The 27,096-nt window shown below is 45.5% G+C and overlaps 4 protein-coding genes and 1 pseudogene across 8 annotated transcripts; 3 read left to right on the top strand and 2 right to left on the bottom strand.

Annotated features, from left to right (window-relative positions):
* Positions 1–209: 209 nt before the first annotated feature.
* Positions 210–2,966, top strand: LOC102721856 (annotated as a pseudogene).
* A 7,585-nt stretch (positions 2,967–10,551) lies between these two features.
* Positions 10,552–14,614, top strand: LOC102721572 (agamous-like MADS-box protein AGL104). Of its 4 annotated transcripts, none has more exons than XM_040526676.1 (11): positions 10,552–10,856; positions 10,983–11,036; positions 11,166–11,184; positions 11,264–11,325; positions 11,453–11,480; positions 11,570–11,631; positions 12,712–12,811; positions 12,962–13,018; positions 13,093–13,235; positions 13,284–13,518; positions 13,624–14,614. In XM_040526676.1, the coding sequence occupies exons 1-11, from the start codon at positions 10,672–10,674 to the stop codon at positions 13,789–13,791; spliced, it is 1,113 nt and encodes a 370-aa protein (XP_040382610.1). In that variant the 5' UTR covers positions 10,552–10,671; the 3' UTR covers positions 13,792–14,614. The 4 variants fall into 4 exon arrangements, with proteins under 4 accessions (XP_040382610.1, XP_040382611.1, XP_040382609.1 ...); XM_040526677.1 differs by having other exon boundaries at positions 11,264–11,337; positions 13,305–13,518; XM_040526675.1 differs by having other exon boundaries at positions 11,264–11,337.
* A 79-nt stretch (positions 14,615–14,693) lies between these two features.
* On the top strand, positions 14,694–16,347 carry LOC102721296 (NDR1/HIN1-like protein 6). Its single transcript, XM_040526679.1, has one exon. The coding sequence runs from the start codon at positions 15,228–15,230 to the stop codon at positions 15,915–15,917; it is 690 nt and encodes a 229-aa protein (XP_040382613.1). The 5' UTR covers positions 14,694–15,227; the 3' UTR covers positions 15,918–16,347.
* A 66-nt stretch (positions 16,348–16,413) lies between these two features.
* Positions 16,414–20,870, bottom strand: LOC102709674 (elongator complex protein 2). 2 transcript variants are annotated; one of them, XM_006660183.3, is made up of 10 exons: positions 20,560–20,870; positions 20,357–20,444; positions 19,865–19,950; positions 19,524–19,677; positions 19,153–19,313; positions 18,407–19,072; positions 17,983–18,301; positions 17,623–17,840; positions 17,301–17,478; positions 16,414–17,159 (listed from the first exon to the last, which is right to left on the bottom strand). In XM_006660183.3, the coding sequence occupies exons 1-10, from the start codon at positions 20,740–20,742 to the stop codon at positions 16,660–16,662; spliced, it is 2,553 nt and encodes an 850-aa protein (XP_006660246.1). In that variant the 5' UTR covers positions 20,743–20,870; the 3' UTR covers positions 16,414–16,659. The 2 variants fall into 2 exon arrangements, with proteins under 2 accessions (XP_006660246.1, XP_040382608.1); XM_040526674.1 differs by having other exon boundaries at positions 20,357–20,447; positions 20,560–20,810.
* A 1,041-nt stretch (positions 20,871–21,911) lies between these two features.
* On the bottom strand, positions 21,912–25,392 carry LOC102709395 (LRR receptor-like serine/threonine-protein kinase RGI3). The gene is made up of 2 exons (XM_040527176.1): positions 22,501–25,392; positions 21,912–22,393 (listed from the first exon to the last, which is right to left on the bottom strand). The coding sequence occupies exons 1-2, from the start codon at positions 25,331–25,333 to the stop codon at positions 21,912–21,914; spliced, it is 3,315 nt and encodes a 1,104-aa protein (XP_040383110.1). The 5' UTR covers positions 25,334–25,392.
* Between the last annotated feature and the right edge of the window lie 1,704 nt (positions 25,393–27,096).

Raw genomic sequence — 27,096 nt, 5'->3', positions numbered from 1 at the left:
GGTAATAAGTTACTTCTTATTTGTTCTGCGTGGGTTTTCCGATTCTGGTGTGTGATTCGGTTAAACCATTCTCTTGTTTTTTTCTTGTTATATAGCCTCCAAAGATTTTCTTTTGGGGTTATAATGGAATCACGAGATTGATAATTTCTCTGTTATGATTTTTGTCCAGCGAGTGGAGAAAGGGGAATGAGATTGATTAGGAAGAGGCCATGGGGGCGTTCGGCTCCAAGCAGCAAAATCCGTCGGGGCAGCATCCGCACTATTGCAGCTACAGCAGCAGCATCAACAATGTCACGTCGAGACCGAGAGGGAACGATCGTTTTGCCAGGTTCGGTGACGATTACCATACACTAGAGCAGATGAGATTAATAACTCGGTCACCTCCTCCTGATGCATGCATATGTTCTTGCTTTCCGGGTATAGTGATATGTGTGAAACATTGCTGGTTTGGTCTAGTGTTCTCTGAATAGTTCTGTGATGTTTATGATGTGTGATTTAGTCACTGATAGTATTGTCTGTACTTTAATGGAAGTGGATTTCTCCATGTGTTTATTGTGATTCAAGAATTAAGTGCTTTCACACATGTTTGTAGGGATCGGTTGGTGGGTACACCTGCAATCACCTTTTGATTGCCTAGTTTTTGTCTATGCTGATGTTTATATGTTGTTGGTACCATTTAGTTTGTTTATGTTGATGTTTATATGTTGTGAGAATAGATTGTTCATGTCCTGCAAAGAAGGTGCCTTAAATGTATAGAGTTTTGTATTTTTTTTTCTTATTCTTCAAGTAAATGCATGGTTTTTGGTATCTTAGGAATTAAGTTACAAGTACCCATGGTTTTGTTTATGTAAAGTAGGGAAATTAATTATTATTGGTCTAAAGAAAGAATTATGTACCTTTTTTTGATAGGATTTTCTATTCCCCTTCAGGATATGACATAAGACACCTTTTTTGTTACTTCGATACATAATTTCAGTTAAAACTGAAGTATGATAGCATATCGTTTCCTTTAATCTAGGTAACTGATGCTCTCACACATGCTGTTCTTGAGTCCTCAAATCTGATTGTTAGGATTGATTTCACGAAATCTAATGAATGGACAGGTTTGTCTAAGTGCACTATTTTCTGAACTATGATAAACTCATCTTTTGGTTTCTCTTTTCTTCTTAGAAAAGAGTTGATAAGTACTAATTATATGCAGGCAAAGTTTCCTTCAACAACCAGAGCATGCATGCTCTAGGGCATATTGCAAACCCCTATGAGCAAGCCATATGTATCATAGGGCGAACTCTTGCACGATTTGATGAGGACAACCTGATACCATGCTATGGATTTGGTGATGATTAGTTTAATAATTTCTCAACTTGATTTTTTTGTACATAAAAAATATATGTAAATTTGTAACACTAGGTTTGTGCTACAGCAACTACTCATGATCAGAATGTATTTAACTTCTATCCTGACAACATACCATGTGATGGTTTCGAACAAGCACTTAATCCATACAGAGAAATTGTTACGCAACTACGTTTGGCAGGTTGGTTCATCTTTTGCTTTGGTTATAAATAGAAGACATTAATATTCATTTTACTGATACATTTTGATTTTTCTTGACAGGTCCCACTTCATTTGCACCGATGATTGAGACAACTATTAGAACTGTGTATAGGAGCTGTGGGCAATATCATGTCCTGCTTATAATCTAGATGGACAGGTTTGATCTGAAATGAGTATCTAATTCCGTCAGCACATGAATATTATGATATTTGATTTCTGGTCTAATGAATTTACAATTGTACTACTCTTGATGTTTTTTATTACTTTGCACATGTTACACGCAGTGTTGACATTGGTAATGTGCAGCTAAGCACTCAGGAAAGGGAGACTATAGATGCCATTGTGAAAGACAGGTAATCATATGCTTAGCATTTCCGTGATTAGGGTTGTTATTATGATAGTAAATAATATATTGTGACGTTGAGGTCATACATTTCAACTCAAGCATGCCATTTTTGCAGTGAATACGCTTTGTCAATTATGTTTGTTGGAGTTAGCGATGGGCCATGGGATATGATGAGGCAGTTTGATGACAACATACCTTCTCGTGCATTCAACAACGTCCAAGTATGCTATCTTGTCAACCCCTAGTAAAATAATAGTCCATATTTAGCTTAAGCATGACAAATACTAATATGATAGTGCAATGCAGTTCGTGAACTTCACAGACATCATGTCAAGACTTGTTACTGCTAGCAAAAAGGAGACAAAATTTGCACTTTCAGCATTGATAGAGATTCCTGAACAGTTCAAGCCAGCAATAAACCTCCAGCTGCTTGGGTATTTCGTTGTTTAATCGAACTCATGTCACTTATGAAAATCCAGAACTCTATTATTTTGCAGCAATGACCTCAACCTTTTGTTTTGGGTGCAGAAAACGTCAAGGATTTCCACATCGAATAGTATTACCTCCACCTATGAGTGATTTACAACAGTACTATGGGTGATCATCAGTAAAGAGCAAACACAATCTACTAGCTATGGGTCGCCACATAAGAAGACTGTAGCACATTCACAGGATAGTGACATAGGTGATCAGGTACTTTCTTCAAAATAGATGATAAATTGTATGCATGATATAAGCATAAACGTTGTCATGTTCGTCGGCTTTCACCCCATGCCGAACTTGTGTTCTATAGACTTGTCCAATCTGCTAGTTTCAAGCAAAGAACCTTGCTTTTGGATGTAGCCATCAGGTATGAAAAAGACTTAAAAATACATATAAATATTACTTGCTGATGTAATTTTGTTTGTGTTGACTTGAAAAAGAGTTGCATTTGGATGTGGACATCATGTAAATACTAAACTGATGAATCCTTGGAATGCATATGTGCTTCGACTACGGGAAGGATCTAAAGGTTTGCCCCATTTGTCAGAGGGGCATCTCCACAAGAATTAGTCTCTACTGAAGTTCAGAAGCTATACACAATTAGCACTTTTAGGCAAAATTTTTCTTTGTTATGATTCAAGTTTTTGCTAGAAGGCACGCTAGCTGCAAATATAGAGTTTATAGAGTTTATCAGTATTTATAGAATACTCGTGTTATTCAACTAATATAATATTGATTCTTTGTCGTATATTACATTTTGGTTAGTGAAACGGCGTTCCTATCAAATAGTTCACTTATTTGATTTATCCTTGTTTTTAATCTTATCACTTGTGAAATGAATGTTTCAAGTGTACGTCATACGTCATATATCATGTATGCTTAAGTTTGAGCCACATATCGCCTCAATGTGACATTTGCTTACTACCGCCGTTGTTAACAAGTGGTGGTTAACAACATCACAAGTGCTTAGAGCATCCCTAACAACTCATCTAAATTTGGTCATCCATATCTTTCTTTGGATGATCATCTAAAATGGTTTCATCCTTCATATCTCGTTGTACTCTAGTAGATCATCCATATATGACATCCTTCATATCTCTTTGGAGGATTTAGAGAGAACATCTAAATATAGAGTTTATCTCTCCTGATATAGATGACATCTAAAAATAAAGGATGTGATAAATGTTCTATTGGAGCTCTACTTTTACACTTCATATTCTATTTTTAGGATAGAGGATAGGATAAAAGAGCTGTTGGGGATGCTCTTACTGTCGTTGATGGTTAGCTAGTGGTTAACAACCTTACGAGGTCATCTAATCATCCCGATCTAATGCATTTTGTTTTTGTTGATTATTTTTTCGTGCGCACGCTTCACAAACTACTAAACGATTTGTTTTTTGTGAAAATTTTCTCTAAGAAAATTCCTTTAAAATATCATATTAATCTTTTTTTAATTTTTTATTTAATAATTAATTAATCATGTACTAATCTATTAGTACATTTTTCACGTCGGATAACTTACCCCAATACTGCATAAGGCAAACGCAGCCTAACTATATATCTATAAAGAGACATTTTGTCGTATTTACTAAGGGTAAATAGGTAATTGATCACGAGGGCAATTATATCCAATAAATTATGGAGGTCTCGAAAGGTACAAAGTATCGGACCAGTAGTTTCGGAAGGTAACATAAAATACGAATTACGTGATGGGGACAGAAATTATGTTCTATACTATTCGGTTTCCAATCTTCGGTTGTTCTGTTTTCGTCGGTTTCCAAACTTCAGCCCGATGTACAAGGTACAGATCATAATTGTGTGATGCTAATAATTCTTTTCAGTTAGTCATTGATTTACACAGCAATTTGGTGATCCATTATTTGATGAACTATGATGTTTTAGTTATGATTTTCAAGCATAAAATAGAAATATATCAATTAATTATATTTTTATAAGAAAAATATGTAGGGTTGTTAACACCAAAATTTTAAAAAAATTTGTATTGGATTTGGATAAGGAAAGGTGCAATCGCCGATAGAAATTTTATCCGAAAGAGTTCGAATTCAACAAGGAATCGTGAAGACCAAGGCTTGGCAGCGTAATTTTATCTAGTAGTTAGAGTTAGTTAGGATTTTATCTCTAAGAGATTGGAGTCTGATTGAGACTTGTTTATTTTCTTTTATCTATTAGAAATTGTGTCGTGTTAGAAATAGAGTTTGTTATTTCTTTTTATCTATTAGGAGTCGTGTCCGACACGGATTAGCATCCACCCAAGGGTATAAATATATATGCCCGGGGTTATTGTAAACTATCTCCATCATAATTAGATCAACTACTTTCGGCGCATCGCCACCCTCTTCCGAGGTTTCAACTCCGGCGGAACTTGGCACCTGACGCGGGGCTGCATCGCTTCGATCTCTAGCGGAGGGGTAAGTCTAACGTTCCGCCGAGCTACGGTAATCATTCGGCTAGATTAGAACTGTCTCGGTTCGGTCTGATCTTCTAATCTAGTTGTATGATTTCTAGCTATCGTATCAGTTTCAACTTAGATCACTTTTGTGTTTTAAGTTGATCTGGTCGACCACTTTGAGCAATCTACATGGGTTTGATATTTGCCGTTTGACATATTCAATCTAGTATTGTCTCGGTTCGGTCCGATCTAGTAGATTGCGTTTGTCAGATGCTTTATATCAGATCGATGTATTTTGTTCATTGTTTTATTGGAGTACCAGCCGATAAGTTATCAGTCATCGGCTCATTGGCTTGATAGCAATTTAGATCTGTTTAGTATATATCCTAACATTGCTAGGTTTAATCTTGAACTGTCTCGGTTGGGTCCGATCTTCTATGATTATTCTTAGTAATCTGGGCTAGGTATTTTATAGATCGTTGTTTGTCTGCCGTCTATAGCCGATGATTTTCGTCGATCTACATGCTTATCATATTTACATCAATAGAGTAGCCGATCGCTTTACTGCATTATTTCTGTACCAATCGATTTGATTTAGTTAGATCAGTAGTTATTTATGTTGCATCGGCTTACGAGAATCATATGCAAATTAGGTTTAGCCGATCGTAACATATGATTCATTGTTTATTCCAAGTAATTCGTCGATTCATTTATTAGCCTTATCGATCTTCATGTTTCATATAATCATATCATGCTCGACTGCATACTGTCTTGGTTAAGTCCAATCTCTGTACGTCTAGTTCGATCTGGTTATAGGGGCTTGTCCTATCGACTAAGATTAATAAGTAACTTGACGGATTACGTTGGTCTAATACTTATTTCAAGTCTATTTCTATTGGTGTTTCTAGCCGATCCATGCTTTTTTACAGCCGATCGTTCATCATATCGGCTAACCGTTGCAGCATCAACATTCGATCAGCTAGATATGTAGTCACCTATCGGCTTGTTTTACTGTTCATTTTGTCAGTTGCAGGATCAAACTGACTGGCATGCTCACGCATCATTCTAAGAATTTAGGTCCTGCATTGAAACTGTCTACTAAGATTGACTCTCAGGCCTTCGTATGTGACACGTCAGATCATATTTTTGACATCAACAAGAGCCCGACCTCCACTGGTGCCCCTAACTTTGGCCACACGCTTGTGTCGGCCCTCGATTCTCTTCACCTCTCTACTTAATCATATGAGAACAAAGAGCATGTAAACCGTACCTATGAACTAAAAATAACTCTCTAAAATAATACAACGTAACAAGGTAATATCTCTCCATACCTTTTCATATGTATCGAAGACACTTTTACCTTTCTAATACTATCGTATTTACAATAATGTCATCTATTACAATTTTTTCTTTTCGTACCTTGCACTCGCGGATCAATGGCTCACGTCGCCCCACCTCCCTATACCTCCTTGTACCTCGTAAAATCCCCCATCTAGACATTGCCCGTACATTATTATATGGCCGGACTGAATGAATGCAAATGCAAATGTCATCTGTTCGATGTATGTTTGCATGAACGTTACGGGCGCTTCGGTGCTTGAACAATGATATGCTTGATACAGAAATTACTTGCGAGATGGATTTTGGGTGCATGAGCAATGATGTTTGATGAAGAAAGTGCAAGATCTGATTCTGATATAAACATCATTTGACATACATGTGTACCATATCTAAGGAGGCCATGCTATTCGTCGTCGTCGTTGATGGAGGTGAGCAAACCTGCATGACTCCCTCAATGCCAACCAGGAGGCAGCCGGCCACAGCGACATGCTTCTCAGATGGCATTCAGGGAGCCAGGCAGTTAAATCGCATTTCCTCCTATCCATTTGCTTGCACCCTCCATCATGTATTCATGTATGCCACAATACAGTGAAAACGGAGCTTAATCAGCTAAAAACATGGAACATAAATCGATTTAAGGAGGGAAAATACATTTTACACCTGAAAGGCTGAAACCTTTGTTGCTCCAGCGCCACCAGAGATTCAGAGCAGAGAGCAGGCTCACACTTCTGAAGAGCTGAATGACACAGCATCTCCTAGGCTAGAAAACACCCCGAGTGCATGCCAATGTGTCTGTGTGGGTTGGAGCTAGAGAGGCATATAAAAACGTGTGATCGAGGAGCTAGCTGAGATAGATATGCATTGCGTTTCTGCACACAAGAGCAGCCACAGCGTACAGGAGCCCGGGAGAGGCCACTGTACGCTAGCTACAGCACAGCACAGCACAGCTAGCAGCAGTGGCGGTAGGGCCGTGGTTGGCAGTAGCTAGCGGTCAGGAGCGTCAAGGTTGGCACCCTTGGCCGTCTCCGCGACTGCGGCGAGCAGACGATCGACATGGATGGATGCAGATTGCTGCTGGCCATTGCTCGCTAGCTGCTAACCGGGCCGGCTGGCTCCACTTGTATGTGATGTCTACTACGTAGCTCCAACAGCAGCAGCAGTGGCGGTGTTCGTCGTAGACAGGGTCACAAGCTAGCCGCGAGCTGGGCACGGACGCTAGCGCGATTGGGTTGGGTAGGATCCAGGTCTGGTTTTGTGGTGAGCGTTGTCAGTTGTGTGTGTAGGTAGCGGACGATCGTCTCTGTGCACAGGATTACAGCTCAGTGACCTAGCTGCATGCCCGGCCGGTGTTAGGACCATGCATGCAATGCAATGCATATGTGTTAGCTGTATAGCTGCTAGCTAGCCTGCTGCCAAATCGCAGATCAGATCAGACTAGCAGCAAATCGTAAGATCTTTTGTTAGTCATCCAGGGTAGATTAGGGCACGCATAATGAAAGCTACTCGATAGAAGTGAGCCTGGGTGCTAGCTAGTAACAAACCACTCTACTACAACGCGGGTCATCTATGGTGGGACCTACTTAGGGCCGTCTCCAAAAATTTGGGACCCATGTGCGAAATACTAATTGGCCCTAAATTTTAGAAATTTCATATAACAAGCATACTTTCAATTAACTATATAACTTTAATATGTTATTTTATACAAATATTAATGCTACAAGAAAAAAATGGTACTACTGATTTTATCTTCTACTAAAAAGTACCATCGATCCATCAAATGAAATCTTCAATTATATCCACATAATTAAGATTGAGTTGATACATATGGCCTTTGCATCTTATGTTTTTTAGCACCCGAATCATACTTCATGTTTCTAGACTACATTATGACTGACGAGGAATTGAAAAAATTGAGGAAATAAAAGCACTGCTGAGTTCTTGTTTTATAAACAAAAGAAAAGACATATTTTTCGCGAGTTCTTGTTTTCGGCCAATGTTGGTGGCGTGGCCAAAAGGTTCATACGGTAAAATATTTTTCTTAGAGATTTAGTAATAAAATTATTTCTTAAAAAAATTTAAAAAAAATTCAGGTGGTTTGGGGGCCTGTGCGATCGAACATCTCACACACCCTCCTGGACGGCCCTGGACCTACTATGGTAGGACATACTGAAATTTTGCATTTCAATCCATCTATTTTCATATACTCTTTGTTTCATCTTATTTAAAATATATGTACATATTTATTCACTTAAACACCTACAAAATAAAAAAGTATTACATTTATATCCGAGACGTCCTCAATGCCCACCTAGCTACTGGTGGCGACCCCATGCCCCTCTCCCCCTTCGGCGTCCTCCTCTACTTGGAGGCGGTAGCTCCGCGCCCTTCTCCCCCTCCGGCGGGATATCTCCCTCTCCCCTCTCCGACATCTCTCTCTCCTTGGTGGCGACAAATCCAGCGCGGGAGGTGGCGGATGAGGTGGCGGCGTATGGAGCACGACGACAAATAGAGCCCGTACTAGTACTTCTCTTGACCGCCACCCCTCCACCTCTTTGGATTTGGCGGATGCGGGGCGACGAACTCGCCTAACTCGTCGCCCTAGCCCTAGCCCTCGCCCAAGCCACCTCCCTGACAAGCCTAACGAGGCCCTCCATGCCCTCTGCAAGACGTGTGTGCCTTCGCAAGCGCATGGTCAACGACTGCCTGGCACCTACCCACCGACAGTGACCTCATGCCCCTCTCCCACCTCCAGCGTCCTCCTCTACCTAGAGGCAGCGGCTCCGCACCCTTCTCCTCCTCTAGCCTCCCCATCTCCCTCTCCCTCCTCCGGCGTCCTTCTCTCCTTGGTGAAGGTGAATCCAACGCGGGTGGCGGTGGATAGGGTGCGGTGGCGGCGGATGGGGCGGCGACACATGGAGTGCGGGGACGGATGGGGCGCAGGCGGCGACAGACAGAGCCCTACGATAGCAGCCTTGTGGCGGTGGATCAAGCCAGTACTGGTACTTCTCTCGACTGCTACCCCTCCACCTCTTTGGATTTGGCAGACGTGGGGCGGCAAACTCGCCCAACACGTCACCCCAGCCATTGCCCAAGCCACCTCCTGACAAACCTGACAAGGCTGCCCTCTACAGGATGTGTGTGCCTCCTCAAGGGTATGGTCTACGGCTGCCTGCCACTGACGCTCTGACGTGGTGGGTTGTGAGCTTGTGACCACTCGCCACGTCAGAGCATTGTTCATGTCGTCGTAGAGCGCTTACAAGTATGAATACGCAAATACCCTCCTGTGAATTTTTCACATTCTAAATCTTTTTTAAAAGAAATTTTATAAATATACTATTTTAAAAATATTATCCAATAATAAATCAACAATGAATGAATCGATTTCGTGTTGTCCTATATCGAGAAAAGAGAGTTTTTTAAGGACTTGATTTTAATAAAGATAAGAAGATGCTCAAGTTATACGTGATCAGAGAATAGATATGTTCAAACCTCCTAGACGACATAGACATGCTTCTCCCACGATATCTGGGCATGCTTAGTGATTTATTAGTGGTATATGTCGTCTCACGTGCTAATCTATTTTTTTAAAGACTCATGTTTCATAAATTGACGATTTTCTTAGAAAAAATATGATAGATTTATAATTATCTTTTTATGTCTAATGAATTACATATTGCGTAAAGATTATCGCTTCGTTTTCAAATGAAATTTATTATCTCGGATGTATTTTTGACTCAATTTATTGATTGTGTTTTGTTTTTATTATACAATTACAATATAAATATGATACGATTTGTGTCGTATTTAGTTGTATTTATCTATTATATATCTCCATCCCATCTTTATTTTAAAGTTGCGTCCGTCAAGGGCGAAATGTGGAAATGGTAACCCATCAATATGGAATTCCCGGGGATTGATTTGGGATCATGGGTGGTGAATGGCCGTAATCTATACACATTCAAACCTTGCAATCAACAAAGATCATGCATGTGACATTACTTCACTGAACAACCAAAAGAAATCAGAAATTATTACTGCAATCAGTGGGAAATTATTGCTGCAATCAGTGGGCATAAAATCAAAATCTAGCTGGAAAGAGAAAAACTTGCATGGAAAGCTAGATAGCAGCAGCACATTACCTCAGCTAAGCCAAAACACGAACAGCTTCGCTCCGAGACGCGGATCAAGCGAGCGAGCGAGTGAAGCGCGCGCGCCACTCAAATTTATACCGCAGCGAGCGCGCGAGCTGCGCCGCCGCATGGGCGACACGTAGGCGGGCCAGCCACCCCTCGCCGTCTTCCTCGCTCCGCCGCGCGCTCCCGTCCACCCGCTCCGAACGCCCCCGCCCGCCTGACGCGCGCCGCGCCGCGTGCCGTGCCTCGCCTCGATCGCGCTCGCGATTCTCTCCCTCTTGAAGATCTTTGGTCCGTGAGCTAGCTGAGCGTAGCGATTCGACCGTCGCCGGCGACGGCGAGCTCGGTGGTAGCTGCGTGCTCGCGCTTGCGTGTGCAACGACGAGGAGGAGGAGGAGGAAATGGGGCGGGTGAAGCTGCCGATCAAGAGGATCGAGAACACGACGAACAGGCAGGTGACCTTCTCCAAGCGCCGGAACGGGCTGATCAAGAAGGCGTACGAACTGTCCGTGCTCTGCGACATCGACATCGCCCTCCTCATGTTCTCCCCCTCCGGCCGCCTCAGCCACTTCTCCGGCCGCCGCGGGTACCCTGCATATCTCGCTCGATCGTCCTCTTCTTTCTTGCATGGTTCACCGTCGATGACGTTCAGGCTCAGCTCCATGGATGACCATGCCATAGCTCATCTTTTTGGCTCTGCTGCTGTGTTCAGGGTGGAGGACGTGATTCTCCGGTACATGAACCTCTCGGAGCACGACAGGGGAGAGTGAGTGTCAGAATGCAACCATCCATATATACACTCTCTACTCCTGCCTTCTTCTGAACAAATCGATGAACAAATTATCAGACATGTGACCTGTGTTTTTTGTTTGCTTGCATCGGTTGATCATTGCAGATCCATCCAGAATCGGGAGGTAAATTAACATCATCTCTTCTTTTTCGAGAGGGAGTAAGCCATCGCGTAATCAAAGTGATGATGGTGGTTCGATGCAGTATCTCGTCAGCATGCTCCAGCGGCTCAAGCGAGAAAGCGACATGGCGACACAGCTAGCGAAGTATGCATGCACGTACATATTACATGTATCCCTGATGCTTTTTTTTTTTCATAGAATCTATTTCGTGTAAAAAATATTTTTATTAAGTTTCATCTCTTTTACTATCTTTCTTGCTTGAAAATTTCAGCCCAGGGGCGCTGAACGAGAAAATAGAGGTGAAGAACTAGTTCAGATTTCAAAGCAGAGTTTATACTGTTAAATCCTCGGTATTGACAATGCAATTTGTTTCTTCTATGCACTTCAGGAGATTCAGCAAGAGATATATTCTTCCCAGCAACAGCTGCAAATCACCGAGGAACGCCTCAGGTATATATATGGGAACAATATTTTCATCATTCAGTTGGATATCCAATCATTTTTGTATTTCTCATCTAAATAGTTATCATTTTTTCTTAAAAAGGTTAATAAGATATCTATCTATAAAATATCTATCTATAAGTTTTAACAAAAGTTAATAATATAAAATATATCACTTCACAAATATGTAAATTAAAATTTGACTTCTATAAGTTTTAACAAAAAATAGTAGTTTTAACTTTGAACGTGTGTATACTAGTTTTAGTTTAATTTGTTATTTTTGTTACAACGTGTAAAAGTTAAATTTAAACTTGTATATTTATGGAGTGATATATCTCAGATTAATTAATACACTCATTTTTAATTTTTTTTAATAAATATTTAGGTGAGGTGCAAAAAATGAGTGAATATCAAATCGATTGATAAAAATTCATCTCCAAATATATTAACAAATATGATTACATTGTCCAAGTTAAAACTGACAGGCAGAAACATCACTGCAAATCTATAATAATCAGGGATCACAATTTTACTCACGGGTTCGGGTATTCGTGAGTAACCTAAGCGATAGGTATGGGCATGAGGTTAATTTTTTGACCGTGGGTATGCTCACCAATAACCCGAAAATCTAATGGATAGTAGCTGGGTTTTATATTTTTATCCATGGATAACCCATACCCAACCCGAAATTAATATAGAGGTTGATTTTGATCTATCTCATACTTATTTTTAACCTATTAAAATCTTGAATTTCGATGAAGTTATGCTAGCTTGTTTATAATTTGCATAATTACATTGCTCTTCTGATAATTTTATAATTTATTGATTTTGTTACTTTTTATTTAATTATCTTTCTTTCTATTAAGATATTAATCATATAAAACCCATTAGATACCCACCGAGTGCTCGATGGACATGGACATGAATTTCTATCTGGCAATCCTATTAGATATCTATCGAGCGGGTAGAAGCGGGTACCGGGTCGGGCACGAACTTGCTCTATCCGTACCGACCCAACCCATTGCCATCCCTAGCGATAATCCCTGAATAATCTTTATGCCATGATACTTTCGGTTCGTGTTCTTGCAGGATGTTCGAGCCAGATCCTGCGGCGTTCAGCTCCACGAGCGAGATCGACGGCTCCGAGAAGTTCATCATGGAATTGCTGAGCCGCGTCATGGAAAGGAAGGTACACCCCAACGATGAAACGAGATAAAGTTTCTCAAAACTGCAGAATTCTGAACAAAACTGTAGAGATTCAGACAAGAACAAATCTTGTACTATCCATTCGGTCAGAATTCTGAACAAACCTTGTCCCCCAAAAAAAATGATCTTGCAGAACAACTTGTTGAGCAATCACATGGCGCCGTTCGATCCAACGGCAGCTACGATGCAGGTAGGGTTTTTTTTTTCTCTGAACTGAAACGAATTACTGACAAAATTATGGCAAATTTTGCATGTTAATTGCAGGGTGCAGATGGGAATCAGATGTACGTGAACCAAGCGGACGGATTGGCCACATTCGGTGGTGACGCTGCCATGTGGGGCCCGGACGGAGGGGCAGATCCTGGCCATTCGATTTTCGGTGCATCTGACCCGTTGATCTACCTCAGGTAGGGTCACCAGCTGCGCATCTCAGCCGTCCATCTGTTACAAATAAGGTTGCGACTTTTTTTTTTCAGGGACCACGACGTGTACGACGCCAACTCGCAGGTGGCCGGGCTGCACGGCGGTGACCCCTGCGCGGCCGGCGGCGCCGCGGCGGCGGCGGCGGCGGCGTGCGTCGAAGACGTCGCGGGAGATGACCACGCCGCCGCCGACGCGTGGAGGCAGGCGTACACCTGCACCGAGCTGCTCTCCACGCTCATCCCCACCACGCCGTTCCCCCTCATGCCGGTGAGCATATTATATCTCCGACTGTCCGTCCACGGCCGTCTTTGCCATGGTCGGCGGCGGCGGCGGCGGCGACGAGCTCACGTACGTGCGTGTTCATTGCTGCAGCATTGCCTGGGGCCGGAGGACCAGTACCTGTCGATGGAGCAGGGCATGGTGGCGCAGCAGGAGCCGGTGGAGGCGTCGGCGAGCTGCTCCTACGTGCCCAGCGACGAGACGGCCGGCACGCCGGTCATGGCATACGACAGCAACGCGCCGCCGGCGAACATCGCCTGACCTGATCATCGAGCTCACCTAACCTATAAACTCTAACCTTATTAATCCATCCATCCACTGTACAAATACTACATCACATGATCGAATCACTAGAGAACTGAATAATCTCGCAGCTCCGAGCTGCGCTTGCAAGCTAGAAAGGCAGTCACATGGTGACGCACACGCATGTGTAAACTACAGAACTGAGTTAATCAATCGTCTGCTCATAAAAGTTCAGATCAAGATGGCAAATGCAAACAAGAATAACCGTATAAGATGATTGGATACTTAAATATATTGCCATGCAGTCTGATTCATTCATCAGCAGTCAAGAGTCAACCAAGGCCAGCTGAGTCTGGAGAACACCTGAAGAGTGGTGAAGAGAGTGCAAATGTGCAATCTGACGCAAAGGAAGATACTGTACCATGCAAAGATGTGCAGTGCAGAATCATCTTTCTGAACCTCTGACAAAGAAGGGCACTAACCACTAAAAAGCCAGGAGTCAGCAGCTGGACTGCTGGAATGTTCTTATTACAGTCACTACTAGTAATATCTATCCAGGCGATTCTGTCATATTTAGGTTCCTTAGCCATGAATTAACCCCATCCCTTGTCTTCGTTTTGGAACAAAGACGAGGTAGAGCATGACTAGTGCTGCCTTTTGCCTTTTTCGAGGTTAAGCAACTTGTGCTAGTTTTCTTCCTCTCTCTCTCTCTCTCTCCTGTGTGTTCAACAGAGCATGCTTCTCATATGCTGATATCTTGCAACTTGCACATTTCTCATATGTCAAACTTGTCATTCAGCTTTATGGAACAAGATTACAGATATCTGTATTGACTGTGACACATGCCATTAGTTGCATCCTGCGGTAAATTATATACCTGACAGAAATCATACTTACTTGATGCATACAGTGGATGAACACTTCTTTTTCTTTGGAAAGAAAAGAAGAGCACATTGCAAATAGCTGTAAGCCTGTAACGCTGTTGGAACAGGCAGCATCGAAGCGATTGTTTTGCTGAGAGCGACAAATAACTAAAGCTTTGTATTTGCCCAGCTCAAGAAATATGCTTTTGTGAGGTAAAGCAGGCTCCATCAATTGCCGGCAGCCAGCAGCCAGAGTACCCCACTACTTCACATCTTTACTCGAAGCAGCTCCGAATTTTCAATGGCGAAACACAAGGCAAGTGGCCCCATTTTGGCTCCCCATTTTCCAAAAGCTTCTCTTTTTCTATCCCTCTCTTTAATTTGGATCCCCATTAGCTTACCTAGCCTCCTTTTAATTCCATCACTCCATTCCCATTCCATTGTTCATGTTCTTGCGTCTTGTTGCTCTAGCTTTTGCTTTACTAGTAGGCCATTATTGCACTCTTGGTGTGAGCTGATGAGCTGAGCTCTTCTAGCTTCGTCTCTAGATCGTCTTCTTGGTGGATCTTGCTGCTAGCTAGCGCAAGATTAATGGCGACTCCTTATCATTTCCAGTCTCCAAGAACCATCCTGACCAAGATGCTGCACATGAAGCAGCTGCCACTGCCGCCACCGCCGCCGCCGCCGGAGCCGAAGCTGATCCTGCAGCCGAGGCAGAGGACATCGCCGGCCATGTGGTGCGCCGCGATCGTCTGCTTCGCCTTCAGCCTCCTCCTGATCATCGCCGGCGCGGTGATCCTCGTCGTGTTCCTGGCGGTGAAGCCCAGGGCGCCGTCGTTCGACGCCGCGAACGCCACCCTCAACGCCGTGTACGTCGGCTCGCCGGCCTACGTCAACGGCGACATGACGCTCGTCGCCAACGTCTCCAACCCGAACCAGAAGATGGACGTGGTGTTCCGGTCGGCCGCCGTGGAGCTCTTCTTCGGCGGCAGGCGGATGGCGGCGCAGGCGCTGCCGCCGTTCGCGCAGCGGCGGGGGCAGTCGCAGATCATCAACGTCCACATGGTGTCCAGCCAGGTGGTGCTGCCGCCGGAGCTGGCCGTGGAGATGGTGAACCAGATGAGGAGCAACAGGGTGGTGTACACCATCAGGAGCACTTTCAAGGTGCAGGCCAAGCTCTGGTTCTGGCACTACAGCTACTGGATGTCTGCACTCTGTGACCTGGAGCTCACTGCTCCTCCCTGTGGTGTTCTTGTTGCCAGGAGGTGCAGCACAAGATAGACTGACACTGATTTAGGGATTCAGATTTCTTCCTCTCCTCCTTTTTCTCTCTTTTTTTGTTGTTGTTTTCTTGTGTGAAAACAAACTCTAGAGTGTTTTCATCATGAAATTGGGCAAGACAAGGCAAATCATACTGATGTGGATTTGGATTCTGGGGCTGGCTGCTGCTTCCTCTTTCTTGTTTGCTCAGTTTCTCCTCTGGAGCAAGGAAGCTTCAGGCAGCACAGCAGCAGAGGTTGTGGCAACCTGAACATAGTATACTCTACATGGAATGGAAGTATGGAAAACATTGCTTGTGTGTTGGAACACAGGAAATTCTTGATTCTATCAGTAGTTGTTCGTTTGCTACAGATTGAAATGACATTCGAGGATGCATCAGTGCTAGACCAAGCTTAACCAAACGGTAGTCGAAGGCAAAATAACTCCCATCATTTCATCAGTCAACCAATGTTTGATGCCTTTTAAGTAATCTATCACACTTCATCATTTATCAGTGAACCAATGTTCCATGTCTTTAAGTAAACTAATGTCACGGTTGCACATTAACACAAAAATGCTTTTTAATAGCACAATTTTCGTGTAAAAAGACTATTTTGGTACTACAACATATCTGGGAACACACTGGCAACACAAAAACTGCCAAACACAACAGTTTGGCAATGAAATCCAGATGTCTAAGCCTATGTTCTGCCAATAACTAGATGCAGCTCATGATCTGAGTGCTACACTATCATATAACTATCTAAAAGTCATGGACCTCAAACACCCTTACGCAGTGATCAGCTCCACAAGAAGCTAACTGTAGTACTGATTTCTCATCGGACGAGTCAGATTTCTGCCACCGTAAACGGTGCACAGTTGACACATGACACAGCATAGGATCAAAACGGAGCATGCATGCAAAGCTGAGCGGAGATGAACCTGAACCACTGTTGTCTGTGGAGGCTCTTCCTCCTGAGATGTTCCAGAGCTCAATCATTCCATTGTCCATGCCGACAGCAAGAAGACCAGCATTACGAGCACGATCACGGCCCGTCCAGGCCAATGCTGTGACACTGTCATGGAACTGAGGCAATGTTGTGAGCAGATTGACAGAAGATGAATCTTCAACACGCCAAATCTTGACAGTCTTGTCCCTTGATCCAGTTGCAAATTCGTGGCTGAAGGGGTTCCATGAGCATGCCCATATAATTCTTTTGTGTGCTTCAAGTTTTGCAATAAGATGATGCTCTGCTCCATCATCTAGAATTACACCGGTGGAATGATATCAATAATCACACAACAGACAAATGTCAGCAGTTAAAGAAAAAAACTGAATTATAGCACCATAATTGAAGGCAACAAATTTGTAGAAACTACTAGATCATAGGAAGAAGTCCTTACCTGTCTTCCTGATTGAGAAAACAGACAAATGACGATCCCTTGATACACTCAAAAGAAAAGCATTGTCACGAGAAAACTCCATCTGTGTAACTGTCAGGTTATGAGACTGCAAGCGGCGAACAGCTTTCCATGTTCCAACCTCCCACAGCCAGATCTCAGCAACTGGTGCTGATTGAGCCTGCAACAAAGTCACATCACTACATCAGACCCATCAAGCCAAACTATAAGCATAAAGTGCATCAAGTCATGTCACTGTACTATACAAGATGTTGTGATTAAATATTTCATAGATGCCCAGAGATAAACATGCTCCATCTAATACCTTGCAAGATGATGCAATGAGCTTTCCTCCATGATCACAGCAGATAGAGAAGAGTTCATTGCCATGGCCATAAAGTTTGTGAGTTTCAGGCCATAGAGTATTCCAGGCTAGTTGATCCTCTACAGGAGGCTCAGTGAACACAGTTGGCACTGCATCAGGAATGGTCTCTATGGAATCTGGCCCATCATTAGAAATACTGTTTGGAGTTTCCCTTGCTCCTAAAATACAACCATCAACAGAAATAAGTACCATTTAAATGAAAGAACTCAGAAAAGTTAAATTATGTACTAATACAAGTGCCAAACAAAGGATAATTGCCCAATGTGGTATACTCGTGAAACAGGCATGATGAATGCTGACCATGTGTATATATAGGTTTCTGTGAAAGTCCAAGAGCAGACATATTTGCTCCAAGGACTTGCACATCGTCAAAATCCTCAGATTTATCGGATTTCAACAAAGTTGCATGTTGTAGAGTCTTCAAAAATGATAAAGGAGCTTCAAAGACTCTAGAGACCTTTTCATCAGCACCGCTAACGAACCGGTGGTTCCCACTACCCTGAATCAATGCCACACAGTTAATATCGTGCCCATGAATTTGAGGGCGAGCAATTTCACGCCAACAAGCCACATCCCCTGGGCTAACTTGGCTTCTCCAAGGAGCAAATATGCGTGTTGTCTGCATATTAAATGTTGATGCAAAAGAGGATTAGTAAGTGGAGGAGAATGACAACTAAAATAGTACAATCTATTAGTTAGGATTAAAATTGGTATAAGAACTTGCCTGATCATGGCTCACTGATAACAGATATTCACCAGATCTTGACCATGTTAAGTCAGATACAGGTGCAAAATGGCCAGATGGGACTATCTGAGGCTGCCAGTTTTCAGAACCCAGTCCTACATCTCTCCACATATGAAAGGATCCACCATATCCATGTGCAAGAATGGATTTTCCATCAGGCTCCCAATGGCCACCATAGAATCCAAGTGCTGAGTGAGTTAACTCACCAACAGTCACTGAATTTATCCAAAGACCAGTATTTTTCTCTGGCTTCCATATCATCATCATCTTGTCCATGGATGCAGACAATATGCTCATTGGTTGATGAGCTTCATCACCAGTTAGTGTAGGAGGCTGCCATTCTACAGAATACACCCAGTCCTCATGACCAACAAGAAGGGACTCCAATGATACCTGGTAATGTGTATTACCGGACACAAACAAAGGACCTTCAATATAGGAGGCAATCCCAATATCTTCCTTTCTGGATGTCGTGTGACCAGAAGAAACAGCATCTGAATTCATTTTCCAGATCCTAATGGTTCTGTCCTGAGATGAGCTAACAAGAAAAAGGCTGTGCTCCTCACTGCCCGTCATCACAGGTAAAGAGAAGTCCAAACTTCTAATCCAATCAGAATGACCTTTAAGATCACAGGCTTTGGTGAACTGCATGCCAAGATGCCTACTTGAGACAAGAAATGCGAGAAGGGATAGCAAAACGAGTATGAAAAGCATCAGATACAAACCTTGCCTGACTGATCCCCACAATAAATGTGGACCTTGTGATCTAAACCTCCCATTGCCAAAATGAGATGGCCTCCCTGCCCAGGCAATACTGCTAATGAAAGTGAAACCATTGGCTTTGGACCAATGGATATAGAATGCAAACAAGACACTTTGCAGCTGCCTGCATATATGGAGCACATTACTTCAGTAGGGCAGCAGCTCGCATATCCTTAAACTTTAAGATCAAAATCAAACAGTTATTAGAACTATAATTTGACTAACTAATAGACCTTATTTTAGATACTGGCTAAAACCAATATGGCTTTCTTCCAGATACAAGAAGGTTAGGCCCTAACTACAATTTATTACCATCTATGTCTGTTTATCTTACCAACAGTTGCTGGTTCATCTTCCATTTTCCAAATGACCACAGTTCCATCTGAGGAGGTGGAGGCAAAAATCGAAACAGTATCTGACACCATCCTTCCAGCAAGACAGGTGACCCCTTTCTTGTGCATCACAGGCAGTTGCAACGCATGAGTCCACTGCAATGCAGACAGAAAAAGAAAAACAACTGTTTTTAACAACTTGAGTCCTCAAGACAACATAGAAACATTTCCCAGCAAATACAATTGCAACAAATTCTAGTCATAGTATACTGCAGTGAAAGCCACAGATTGAGATACAGAACAATCTATACAAAGACGATAAGGTGAAACACGAGAAATTGACCTCTCCTTTTCCAGAATCAATCTTCCATGACATGATAATGCCATCAGCACTTCCTGATAATAGATAGTGCCTCTCCGCGCAGCGGACTACAAACCACAAAGATCAACAGCCAACAACTTATCTATCAGAATCAGAACATTTTTCCCCTTTGACCTAAAATCTAAAGTAATCTACAGTACCTAAGTTAGCACCTACAAATATTGAACAAAACCAGTTCCCAGTTCCTCACATTCATTTCCGAATTACACTAACGCAACGGTGAAATGCAAATTATTATTTTTTTTTGGCAAAATGGATCGAGGTACAATAACAAGGTGATATCTAAAGGAGTTATTTCGGCCATATTATACAAAGCTTGAACTGAAACTACTGTAAAATCCAGATGTGAAGAAGTGTTATTTCAGCCATATTATCCAACGTTCGGACTGAAAAATTCTCTAATGTACAGATGTGAAGACAATCAATATAAGAACAGAACTACAAAGAACGTACCTTGGTGCACATCCTTCTTAGTTGGCAGCCAAAGAGTGCAGTTCACCGTAGCCTTGTGCCCCGGAAGCGTGGAGACAATCTCGCCTCTCTGCTGGCGCATAACCAAATTGTTTAAATCAACAGATAATGTGTGTGTGGGTTCTAACTACTAAGAATACAAAGAAGAGAGAGAAGCAAACGAAGAAAACGAGATGGCATCGGACCGAAGGGGAAAAGAGAGCGACGGCGTTCTGCGCGCCGAAGGCAACGAGCCCGCAGGCCCCCCAGGAGACGTTGTTCACCACGCGGTTGCATCCAGCGCCTACGAAGACCCTCTCCACCCCCACCCCCACCCCTCCGCCCGCGCCGCTGCCCCCGGCGAGCTCTCCTGCTTCCGTTGGCGACATCGCGAGTCCAACACGGTGGCGAGGCCGCTCGAGGGAGAGGACTACGCGATGGGAGGCGGGGAGGTTGCGGCCTTGCGGGGATCGCCGGCGGCGAGGAACGGCGGCTGCGGCGCGCTGGGAGAAGCGGTGGCGGCTCGGCGGAGAGGAGAGGAGAGGGGGAAAGGCGGCGGCGGCAACACACGGAGGCCTTGTTTGGCAGGCCGGGATTGGATTCCGGCCCATTGCTCGTTGGTGGGCCGGGATTCCAGCAGGCAGCGCACGCAGAGAATATCAGCCACCGGATCCCAATCCAACGCACCGTCTCAACTCAAAAAATTCAAAATCACCTCGGCCTACTGAATATCCAAATCAACCCTGAATTTCCAGTAATTTGGCAATTTAACCAACTTACTGATGAAAGTTTCGCTGTTACCCGTTTTCATAAAGTTAATTCAAAACTAAACTGTTATGAAAACTATATTTAGAAGGCATTGTTCGGTTAGTTGGGATTTAATCCCCAAGAGGAATCTATTCCAATGGGGATTGGGTGAACTCCTCCCGTGTCACCCAATCTCTGTGGGGTTTGAATCTCCAACTTTCTCATATTTCCCTCCATAAAAACATCTGCTCGTTTTGACATGGATTTATAGAAAAGTAGCAGGTTGGGATTTTACACATTATAATACAAGATGACGAGATTTTTTTCCACACCATCGGTGAAGACGATTAATTCATTGGCCAAGACAATGAAAAACTCCCAGATGGACCGGGCTAGAAATCCGACTAGACTTAACCGAACAGCGATTTTTCTATGGGCCAGGATTTATTCTGTGGGGGAGAAATCCATGGGGGTTGTACTCCAATCCCGTCCAATCTCCCTATAACCGAACAAGGCTGAAATGGGTTAAAAGCTCGCTGTGAAATGGGTAGTTTTTAGGATGGTTCAATTTTAAAATGAGATTACAAAAATAGCCGAACTGTGAAATTTTCAGCATATACCAAGCATTCTGATTGCATAAGAACAGAGTACATATACTCTGGTAAATACGGTGCTCTCCTCTCTCTTTTCAAAAATCAGATTACATTAATTTACAAGTACAAATTCATCTAAAATACAACATTGTAACCTCAAAATAATTCAAGAAATCACTACTTACTATCTAACGCTACAGGTCTCTACAACAAGCAGTTCAACTCGAGTAATCCGACATGGCAAACGAGCAGCTAAAAGACCCGCCATTGGGCAGCGCGCTCCTCGCCGGCGACCGTTGCTCAGCCGCCGGAGGAGGCGGAGCCGCCGCCGTACCACCACACGTCTGCTCCTTCCCCTCGCCGCCGGCGCCCTCGGCCGGCCGCCGGATCTCCTTCAGCAGCGCCACCACGTCCTTCATCGCCGGGCGGTCGTCGGCGCGGTGGGCGATGCAGAGCACGGCGACGGAGAACACCTGCAGCATCTCCTGCACCTGCGCCTCGGGCTTCCCGCGCAGCCGCGGGTCGAGGAGCTCCGCCGCGGCGCGCTTCGCCTGCAGGTGCTCGCGCACCCACTGCACCAGGTGGGTCCCGCCTGGCAGCGTCGGGTCCAGCGGGTGCCTCCCCGTCAGGATCTCCAGCGCCACCACGCCGAAGCTGTACACGTCGCTCTTCTCCGTGATCCTTTGCATGGACGCGTACTCTGTCACGTACAAAGAATGAATTCAAATCTCAGTCAAAAAATTTCATTTTTTTGTTGAAATGTGATGGAAAGATATAAAATTTTCGAAATTGAGCGGCAGTTTGCACCTGGTGCGATGTAGCCGTAGGAGCCGGCGATGCGTGGCTTGGAGGAGTCGAGCTTGGCGGAGCCGGAGCCGACGGCGCCGGAGAGGACGCGGGCGAGGCCGAAGTCGGCGAGGTACGGCTCGTTGCGCGGGCCGAGGAGGACGTTCATAGCCTTGATGTCGCCATGCAGGATGGCGGGGAGGCAGTCGTGGTGGAGGTAGGCGACGGCGTGGGCGACGCCGAGGGCGATGTCGTAGCGGGGAGCCCACTCGGCGGCGCCCTTGACGCCGCCGCGGTGGAGGAACCCGCTGAGGCTGCCGTTGGGGAGGTAGGTGTAGAAGAGCAGCTTGGTGCTCCGGTTCGCGCCCCACCCGAGGAGGCGGACGATGTTGCGGTGGCGGATCGAGCCCAGCGCCGTGATCTCGTTGCGGAACGCGCCGGCCTCGTCGGAGGACCACATCTTCTTCACGGCGAGGGAGTCGCCGTTCGGGAGCCCCACGCGGTACACCACGCCGGAGCTTCCAGTCCCGATCACGTTCGCCGACGTCAGGGACCGCACCACCTCGTCGACGGAGAAGTCGAGCTTTTGGTACAGGGTCACCTCCCACCTCTCGTCGGCGCCGTGGATGGAGCCGTTGCTGTTGCGGCGAGAGCGGGCGAGCACGTAGGTCGCTGATAGGAGGAGGAGCGCGCTCACTACGGCGAGGACCGTCATGGCTAGCTTCAGAGACGAGATGGCCGCTCTCCGGGAGGCCTCGTCGCCACCGGAGCCGACGACAAGCAGGTGGTTGCCGGCGATGTCGTTGATGGGGAGCTTCTGGAAGAAAGGCGTGTCGGGAAGCTCGCCGGAGAAGTCGTTGTAGGAGATGTTGAGCGTGACGAGGTTCTCCAGCCTTGCCAATGGCTCAAGGCTGCCGGAGAGCTGATTGTACGATACGTCGAGGCAACCGAGCTTATCAAGGCCGCCAAATTGCGACGGGATCTCGCCGGAGAGGCGGTTGCAGCTGAGGTTAAGCGAAATCTCCAAGGAAGGGAGCTTCCCGAGCTCCGGCGGGATGCCACCGGCAAGCGCGTTGTCACCGAGGTCCAGCAGCTGGAGCTTCTCGCAAGAACCGAGCTCCGGTGGTATGCCACCGGAGATCCGGTTCTTCCCGAGGTTCAGCTTCGTCAGCTCCGGCAACGACCCAATGCCGGCGCCCAACACGCCGGTGATCCGGTTGTCGGAGATGTCAACGAACTGGAGACTGCGCGGCAGCTTTTCCGGCAATGTGCCGGTGAGAACATTGGAGTGCAGGTCCATGAACTCGAGGTTGTCGCAGCCGGACAGCGCCACCGGCACCGGGCCGGTGAGGCGGTTGTTGCCGAGGTCAAGGAAATTGAGGTTCTTCAGGTTGCCGATCTCCGCCGGGATCGTGCCCGACAGCCGGTTTTCGTTCAGCCGGAGCCGGTAGAGATTGGTGCAGTTCCCAATCTCCGGCGGGATGAAACCGGAGAGATCGTTGCTGAGCAGGAGAATCTTGGTGAGGTTCTGCAGCGCGAACAGCTCCCTCGGGACGGGGCCGGTGAGGTTGTTGTACGAGAGGTCCAGCGACTGCAAGCTCTCGCACTGTGCAAGGCTCGCCGGCACGCCGCCGGTGAGCTGGTTCTGCCACGCATAGAACAGCGTCAGGTTGCGCAGCCTCAGGAAGTCGATGCCGATCACGCCGGTGAGCTGGTTGTTGTCCACTTCGATGTCGGTCAGCGATGTGCAGTTCGAGAGCTCCGGCGGGATGACGCCGGTGAGCTTGTTGGTGCTGAGCTGCAGCTGCTGCAGGTTCGGCAAGCTGCCGAAGCTTCTCGGGATGGGGCCGGTGAGCTCGTTCAGCGACAGGTCGATGAGCACGAGCTCCTTGCAGTTGCCGATCTCCGGCGGGATCGTGCCGACGAGCTGGTTCTGCCATAGGAGCACAGTCTGCAGCTTGCGCAGCTGGCCGAGCTGCGGCGGGATACCGCCGGAGAGGGTGTTCTGGTACAGGTACAGGCTGGTGAGCTCGGTGCAGTTGCCGATGCTCTCCGGGATCGAGCCGGTGAGCATCGCGGTGTAGATGGCGATGGTCTGAATCTTCTTGAGGTTGCCGATCGTCTCCGGGAGGCTGCCGGAGAGGCCGGTCTCGGCGAGGCCGAGCATTGTGAGGTCGCTGCAACCGCCGATCTCCGGCGGCAGCGGGCCCTTCAGCGCCTGGTTCCCGCCGGCGCGGAGCACCTGCAGCTTCTTCAGGTTGCCGATGCTCGCCGGGATGGTGCCGCTCAGCTCGTTGTCGTAGAGCGTCAGGGACGTCAAGCTGGTGAGGTTGCCAATGCCGTCGGGGATGGCGCCCCGCAGCGAGTTGCTGTTGAGCGCCAGCGACTGGAGCTTCCTCAGCCGACACAGCTCTTCCGGGATCGCGCCGGAGAGCTGGTTCTTGGTGAGGTCAAGTGTGTTCAACTCGGCGAGGTCGCCGAGCTCCTTCGGGATCACGCCGGTGAGGTTGGTGCCGGAGAGCACCAGCGTCTTCAGCGACCTGGCCAGCGGCAGCAAGCTCACCGCCGGAAGCGCGCCGCCAAGGTCGACCGACTTGATGCTCACCGCCACGACGTCCCCGCGCGCGTCGCACGACACGCCGAGCCACCGGCACGGGCTCGCGTCCGACGCCCTCCACGAGTCCAACGCTCCGCCACCCCCGCCGCCGCGCGTCCCGTTCGTCAGCGACGCCTTCCATCGCAGCAGCGCCTCGCCCTGGTCGCTGGCACAGCGGCACGGCGGGACGAACACCGCGCACGCGCACGCGAGGAGCACGAGAAGCCTCGCCGCCGTGGCACGTAAGCGCGGAGGCATCGTAGAGAGAGAGGTGAGGACTTGGTTTGGTGTGGTGGCGCTGCCTCCTCCCGTCCTTGGGATTGCAGAGGAGGGAAACCCCACAATTTGTTTATATCTCAAAGGCCTGAGAGATCTGGATCCAAATTAGCATCCTAATTAACAATTAGCAATAGCCTAATTAGCTTTTGTAGGATATTCTTTTGCAATAAACAACAGATTTGATTTGGTGAGGTGTTTTAGTAGTAGTGTTTGACAGTTTAAGTGTGAGCAAGTGAGTGGTTTGGATTGTGCAGAAAAAAAATTTCGGTTCTTGAAGTTATGGATCAGAAAGGAATATGTGCAATTTTATAAGCTAGGAGAAGATGGGAGGAAGATGGCATGGAGCCCTGTTGATGTCATCATTTGGATATGTTTATCCCTAGTTGATGTACTGATTATTGCTATAGGTCACCCTGAATTGTTAATTGGTTTCTGCTGTCAAAAACATCTCCTCTCTTGGGTTCTGGGCAAAAACATGTAATTCTCTCGGTAATCCAACTTCTATACATTGTTAAGTACAGTATTCTAGTGCCTGTGAAAGATTGTTCTTTTGTACTGCTTTGATTCAGGACGGTCAGAAGTTAACAGCGTCTGCTGCTGGTGTTTGTTTACTGTATTGCTTTGACATGCTCTCTCCTCTGAGTATTACCTTCTGAAATGTTTCTGGTGCTCTGTAGAGGTTCAGGCCTTCATGCTAAAAACAAATGCTCCAAACTTGTTTTACTCCATCAGTGTAATTAGAATGCTTACCAAATGGTAATTTAGCAACCATGTGAAACTTGTAGCTTAAGAGCAGGCACAATAGCATGCTATAAGCCAGCTATAAACATATTTTAAAGAGATAAGAGAGAAGAATATTGAGCTATTAATTTGCAGTCAGTTGCAGCATAGGCTCCAGTACGCAGTGTGTGTATGATACGTGAGATCATGTATTAATGCTTTATAGGTACCTATCGTATGAATTAACTATAACTATAGATGATTTGGAACTAGTACTTGGCTATATTATTGAACTTGCTCTAACTAAGCTTTGTGAAACCTACCCTCGAGTGCATTGACCATCGAGTACTATTTGGGAAATTGCACTCCTTAACTGTGTTTTTGTTCTGTTACCGGTTTTACATCTTGGCATGAAGATTCAGAAATCAGAAGTCTGACCTTCTGGAAAATTTAACAATTTACTAACATTATACAGCAGTGATGCAGGTGAAACATGCTCTGTACTCTTGGTAATCCAACCTTGTTGGGACTGATGATTGCTAAAGATATCCTTTAGAATACCTTCTTTTTATTTACACTGCATTCCTCTTCACCTTTCCCAGATCTGCAAAATTTACAGTAGCAGACTGCCACAGATAACTGCGCATACACTAGCCCTGTTGTCATGTTTCTCTCTGTGCTGTATATAGTGCAGCAATCCATATAGCAAAAGCATTAAACATTTCCCTGCTATTTAGCGTATTACTGAGTACACCATCTATCCGACAAGATATTGTGCTGTTGCACATGGACAGAGAAACAAACTTTTAGGCAGGTCTAGGTGCTGTAGCCTGAAGCACTGAACATACACAGCACTAACTTCCTCCACAGTAATTCACATTAGATTAGAACTAAACAATTGCAAGGTGGGTCACGTTGTCAACACTAATCAGCACATTAGAAAAGAAGACTCTACTGGGGAAATACACCTGTAGAAGCAATCAGTGAATTAACCAGTATTGACAGATTTCAGATTACTCTGT

Source organism: Oryza brachyantha, chromosome 8, assembly GCF_000231095.2.
Source record: "Oryza brachyantha chromosome 8, ObraRS2, whole genome shotgun sequence".
In the NCBI taxonomy this organism is placed as follows: domain Eukaryota; kingdom Viridiplantae; phylum Streptophyta; class Magnoliopsida; order Poales; family Poaceae; genus Oryza; species Oryza brachyantha.
This window is presented reverse-complemented; position numbering and strand designations above follow the sequence as displayed.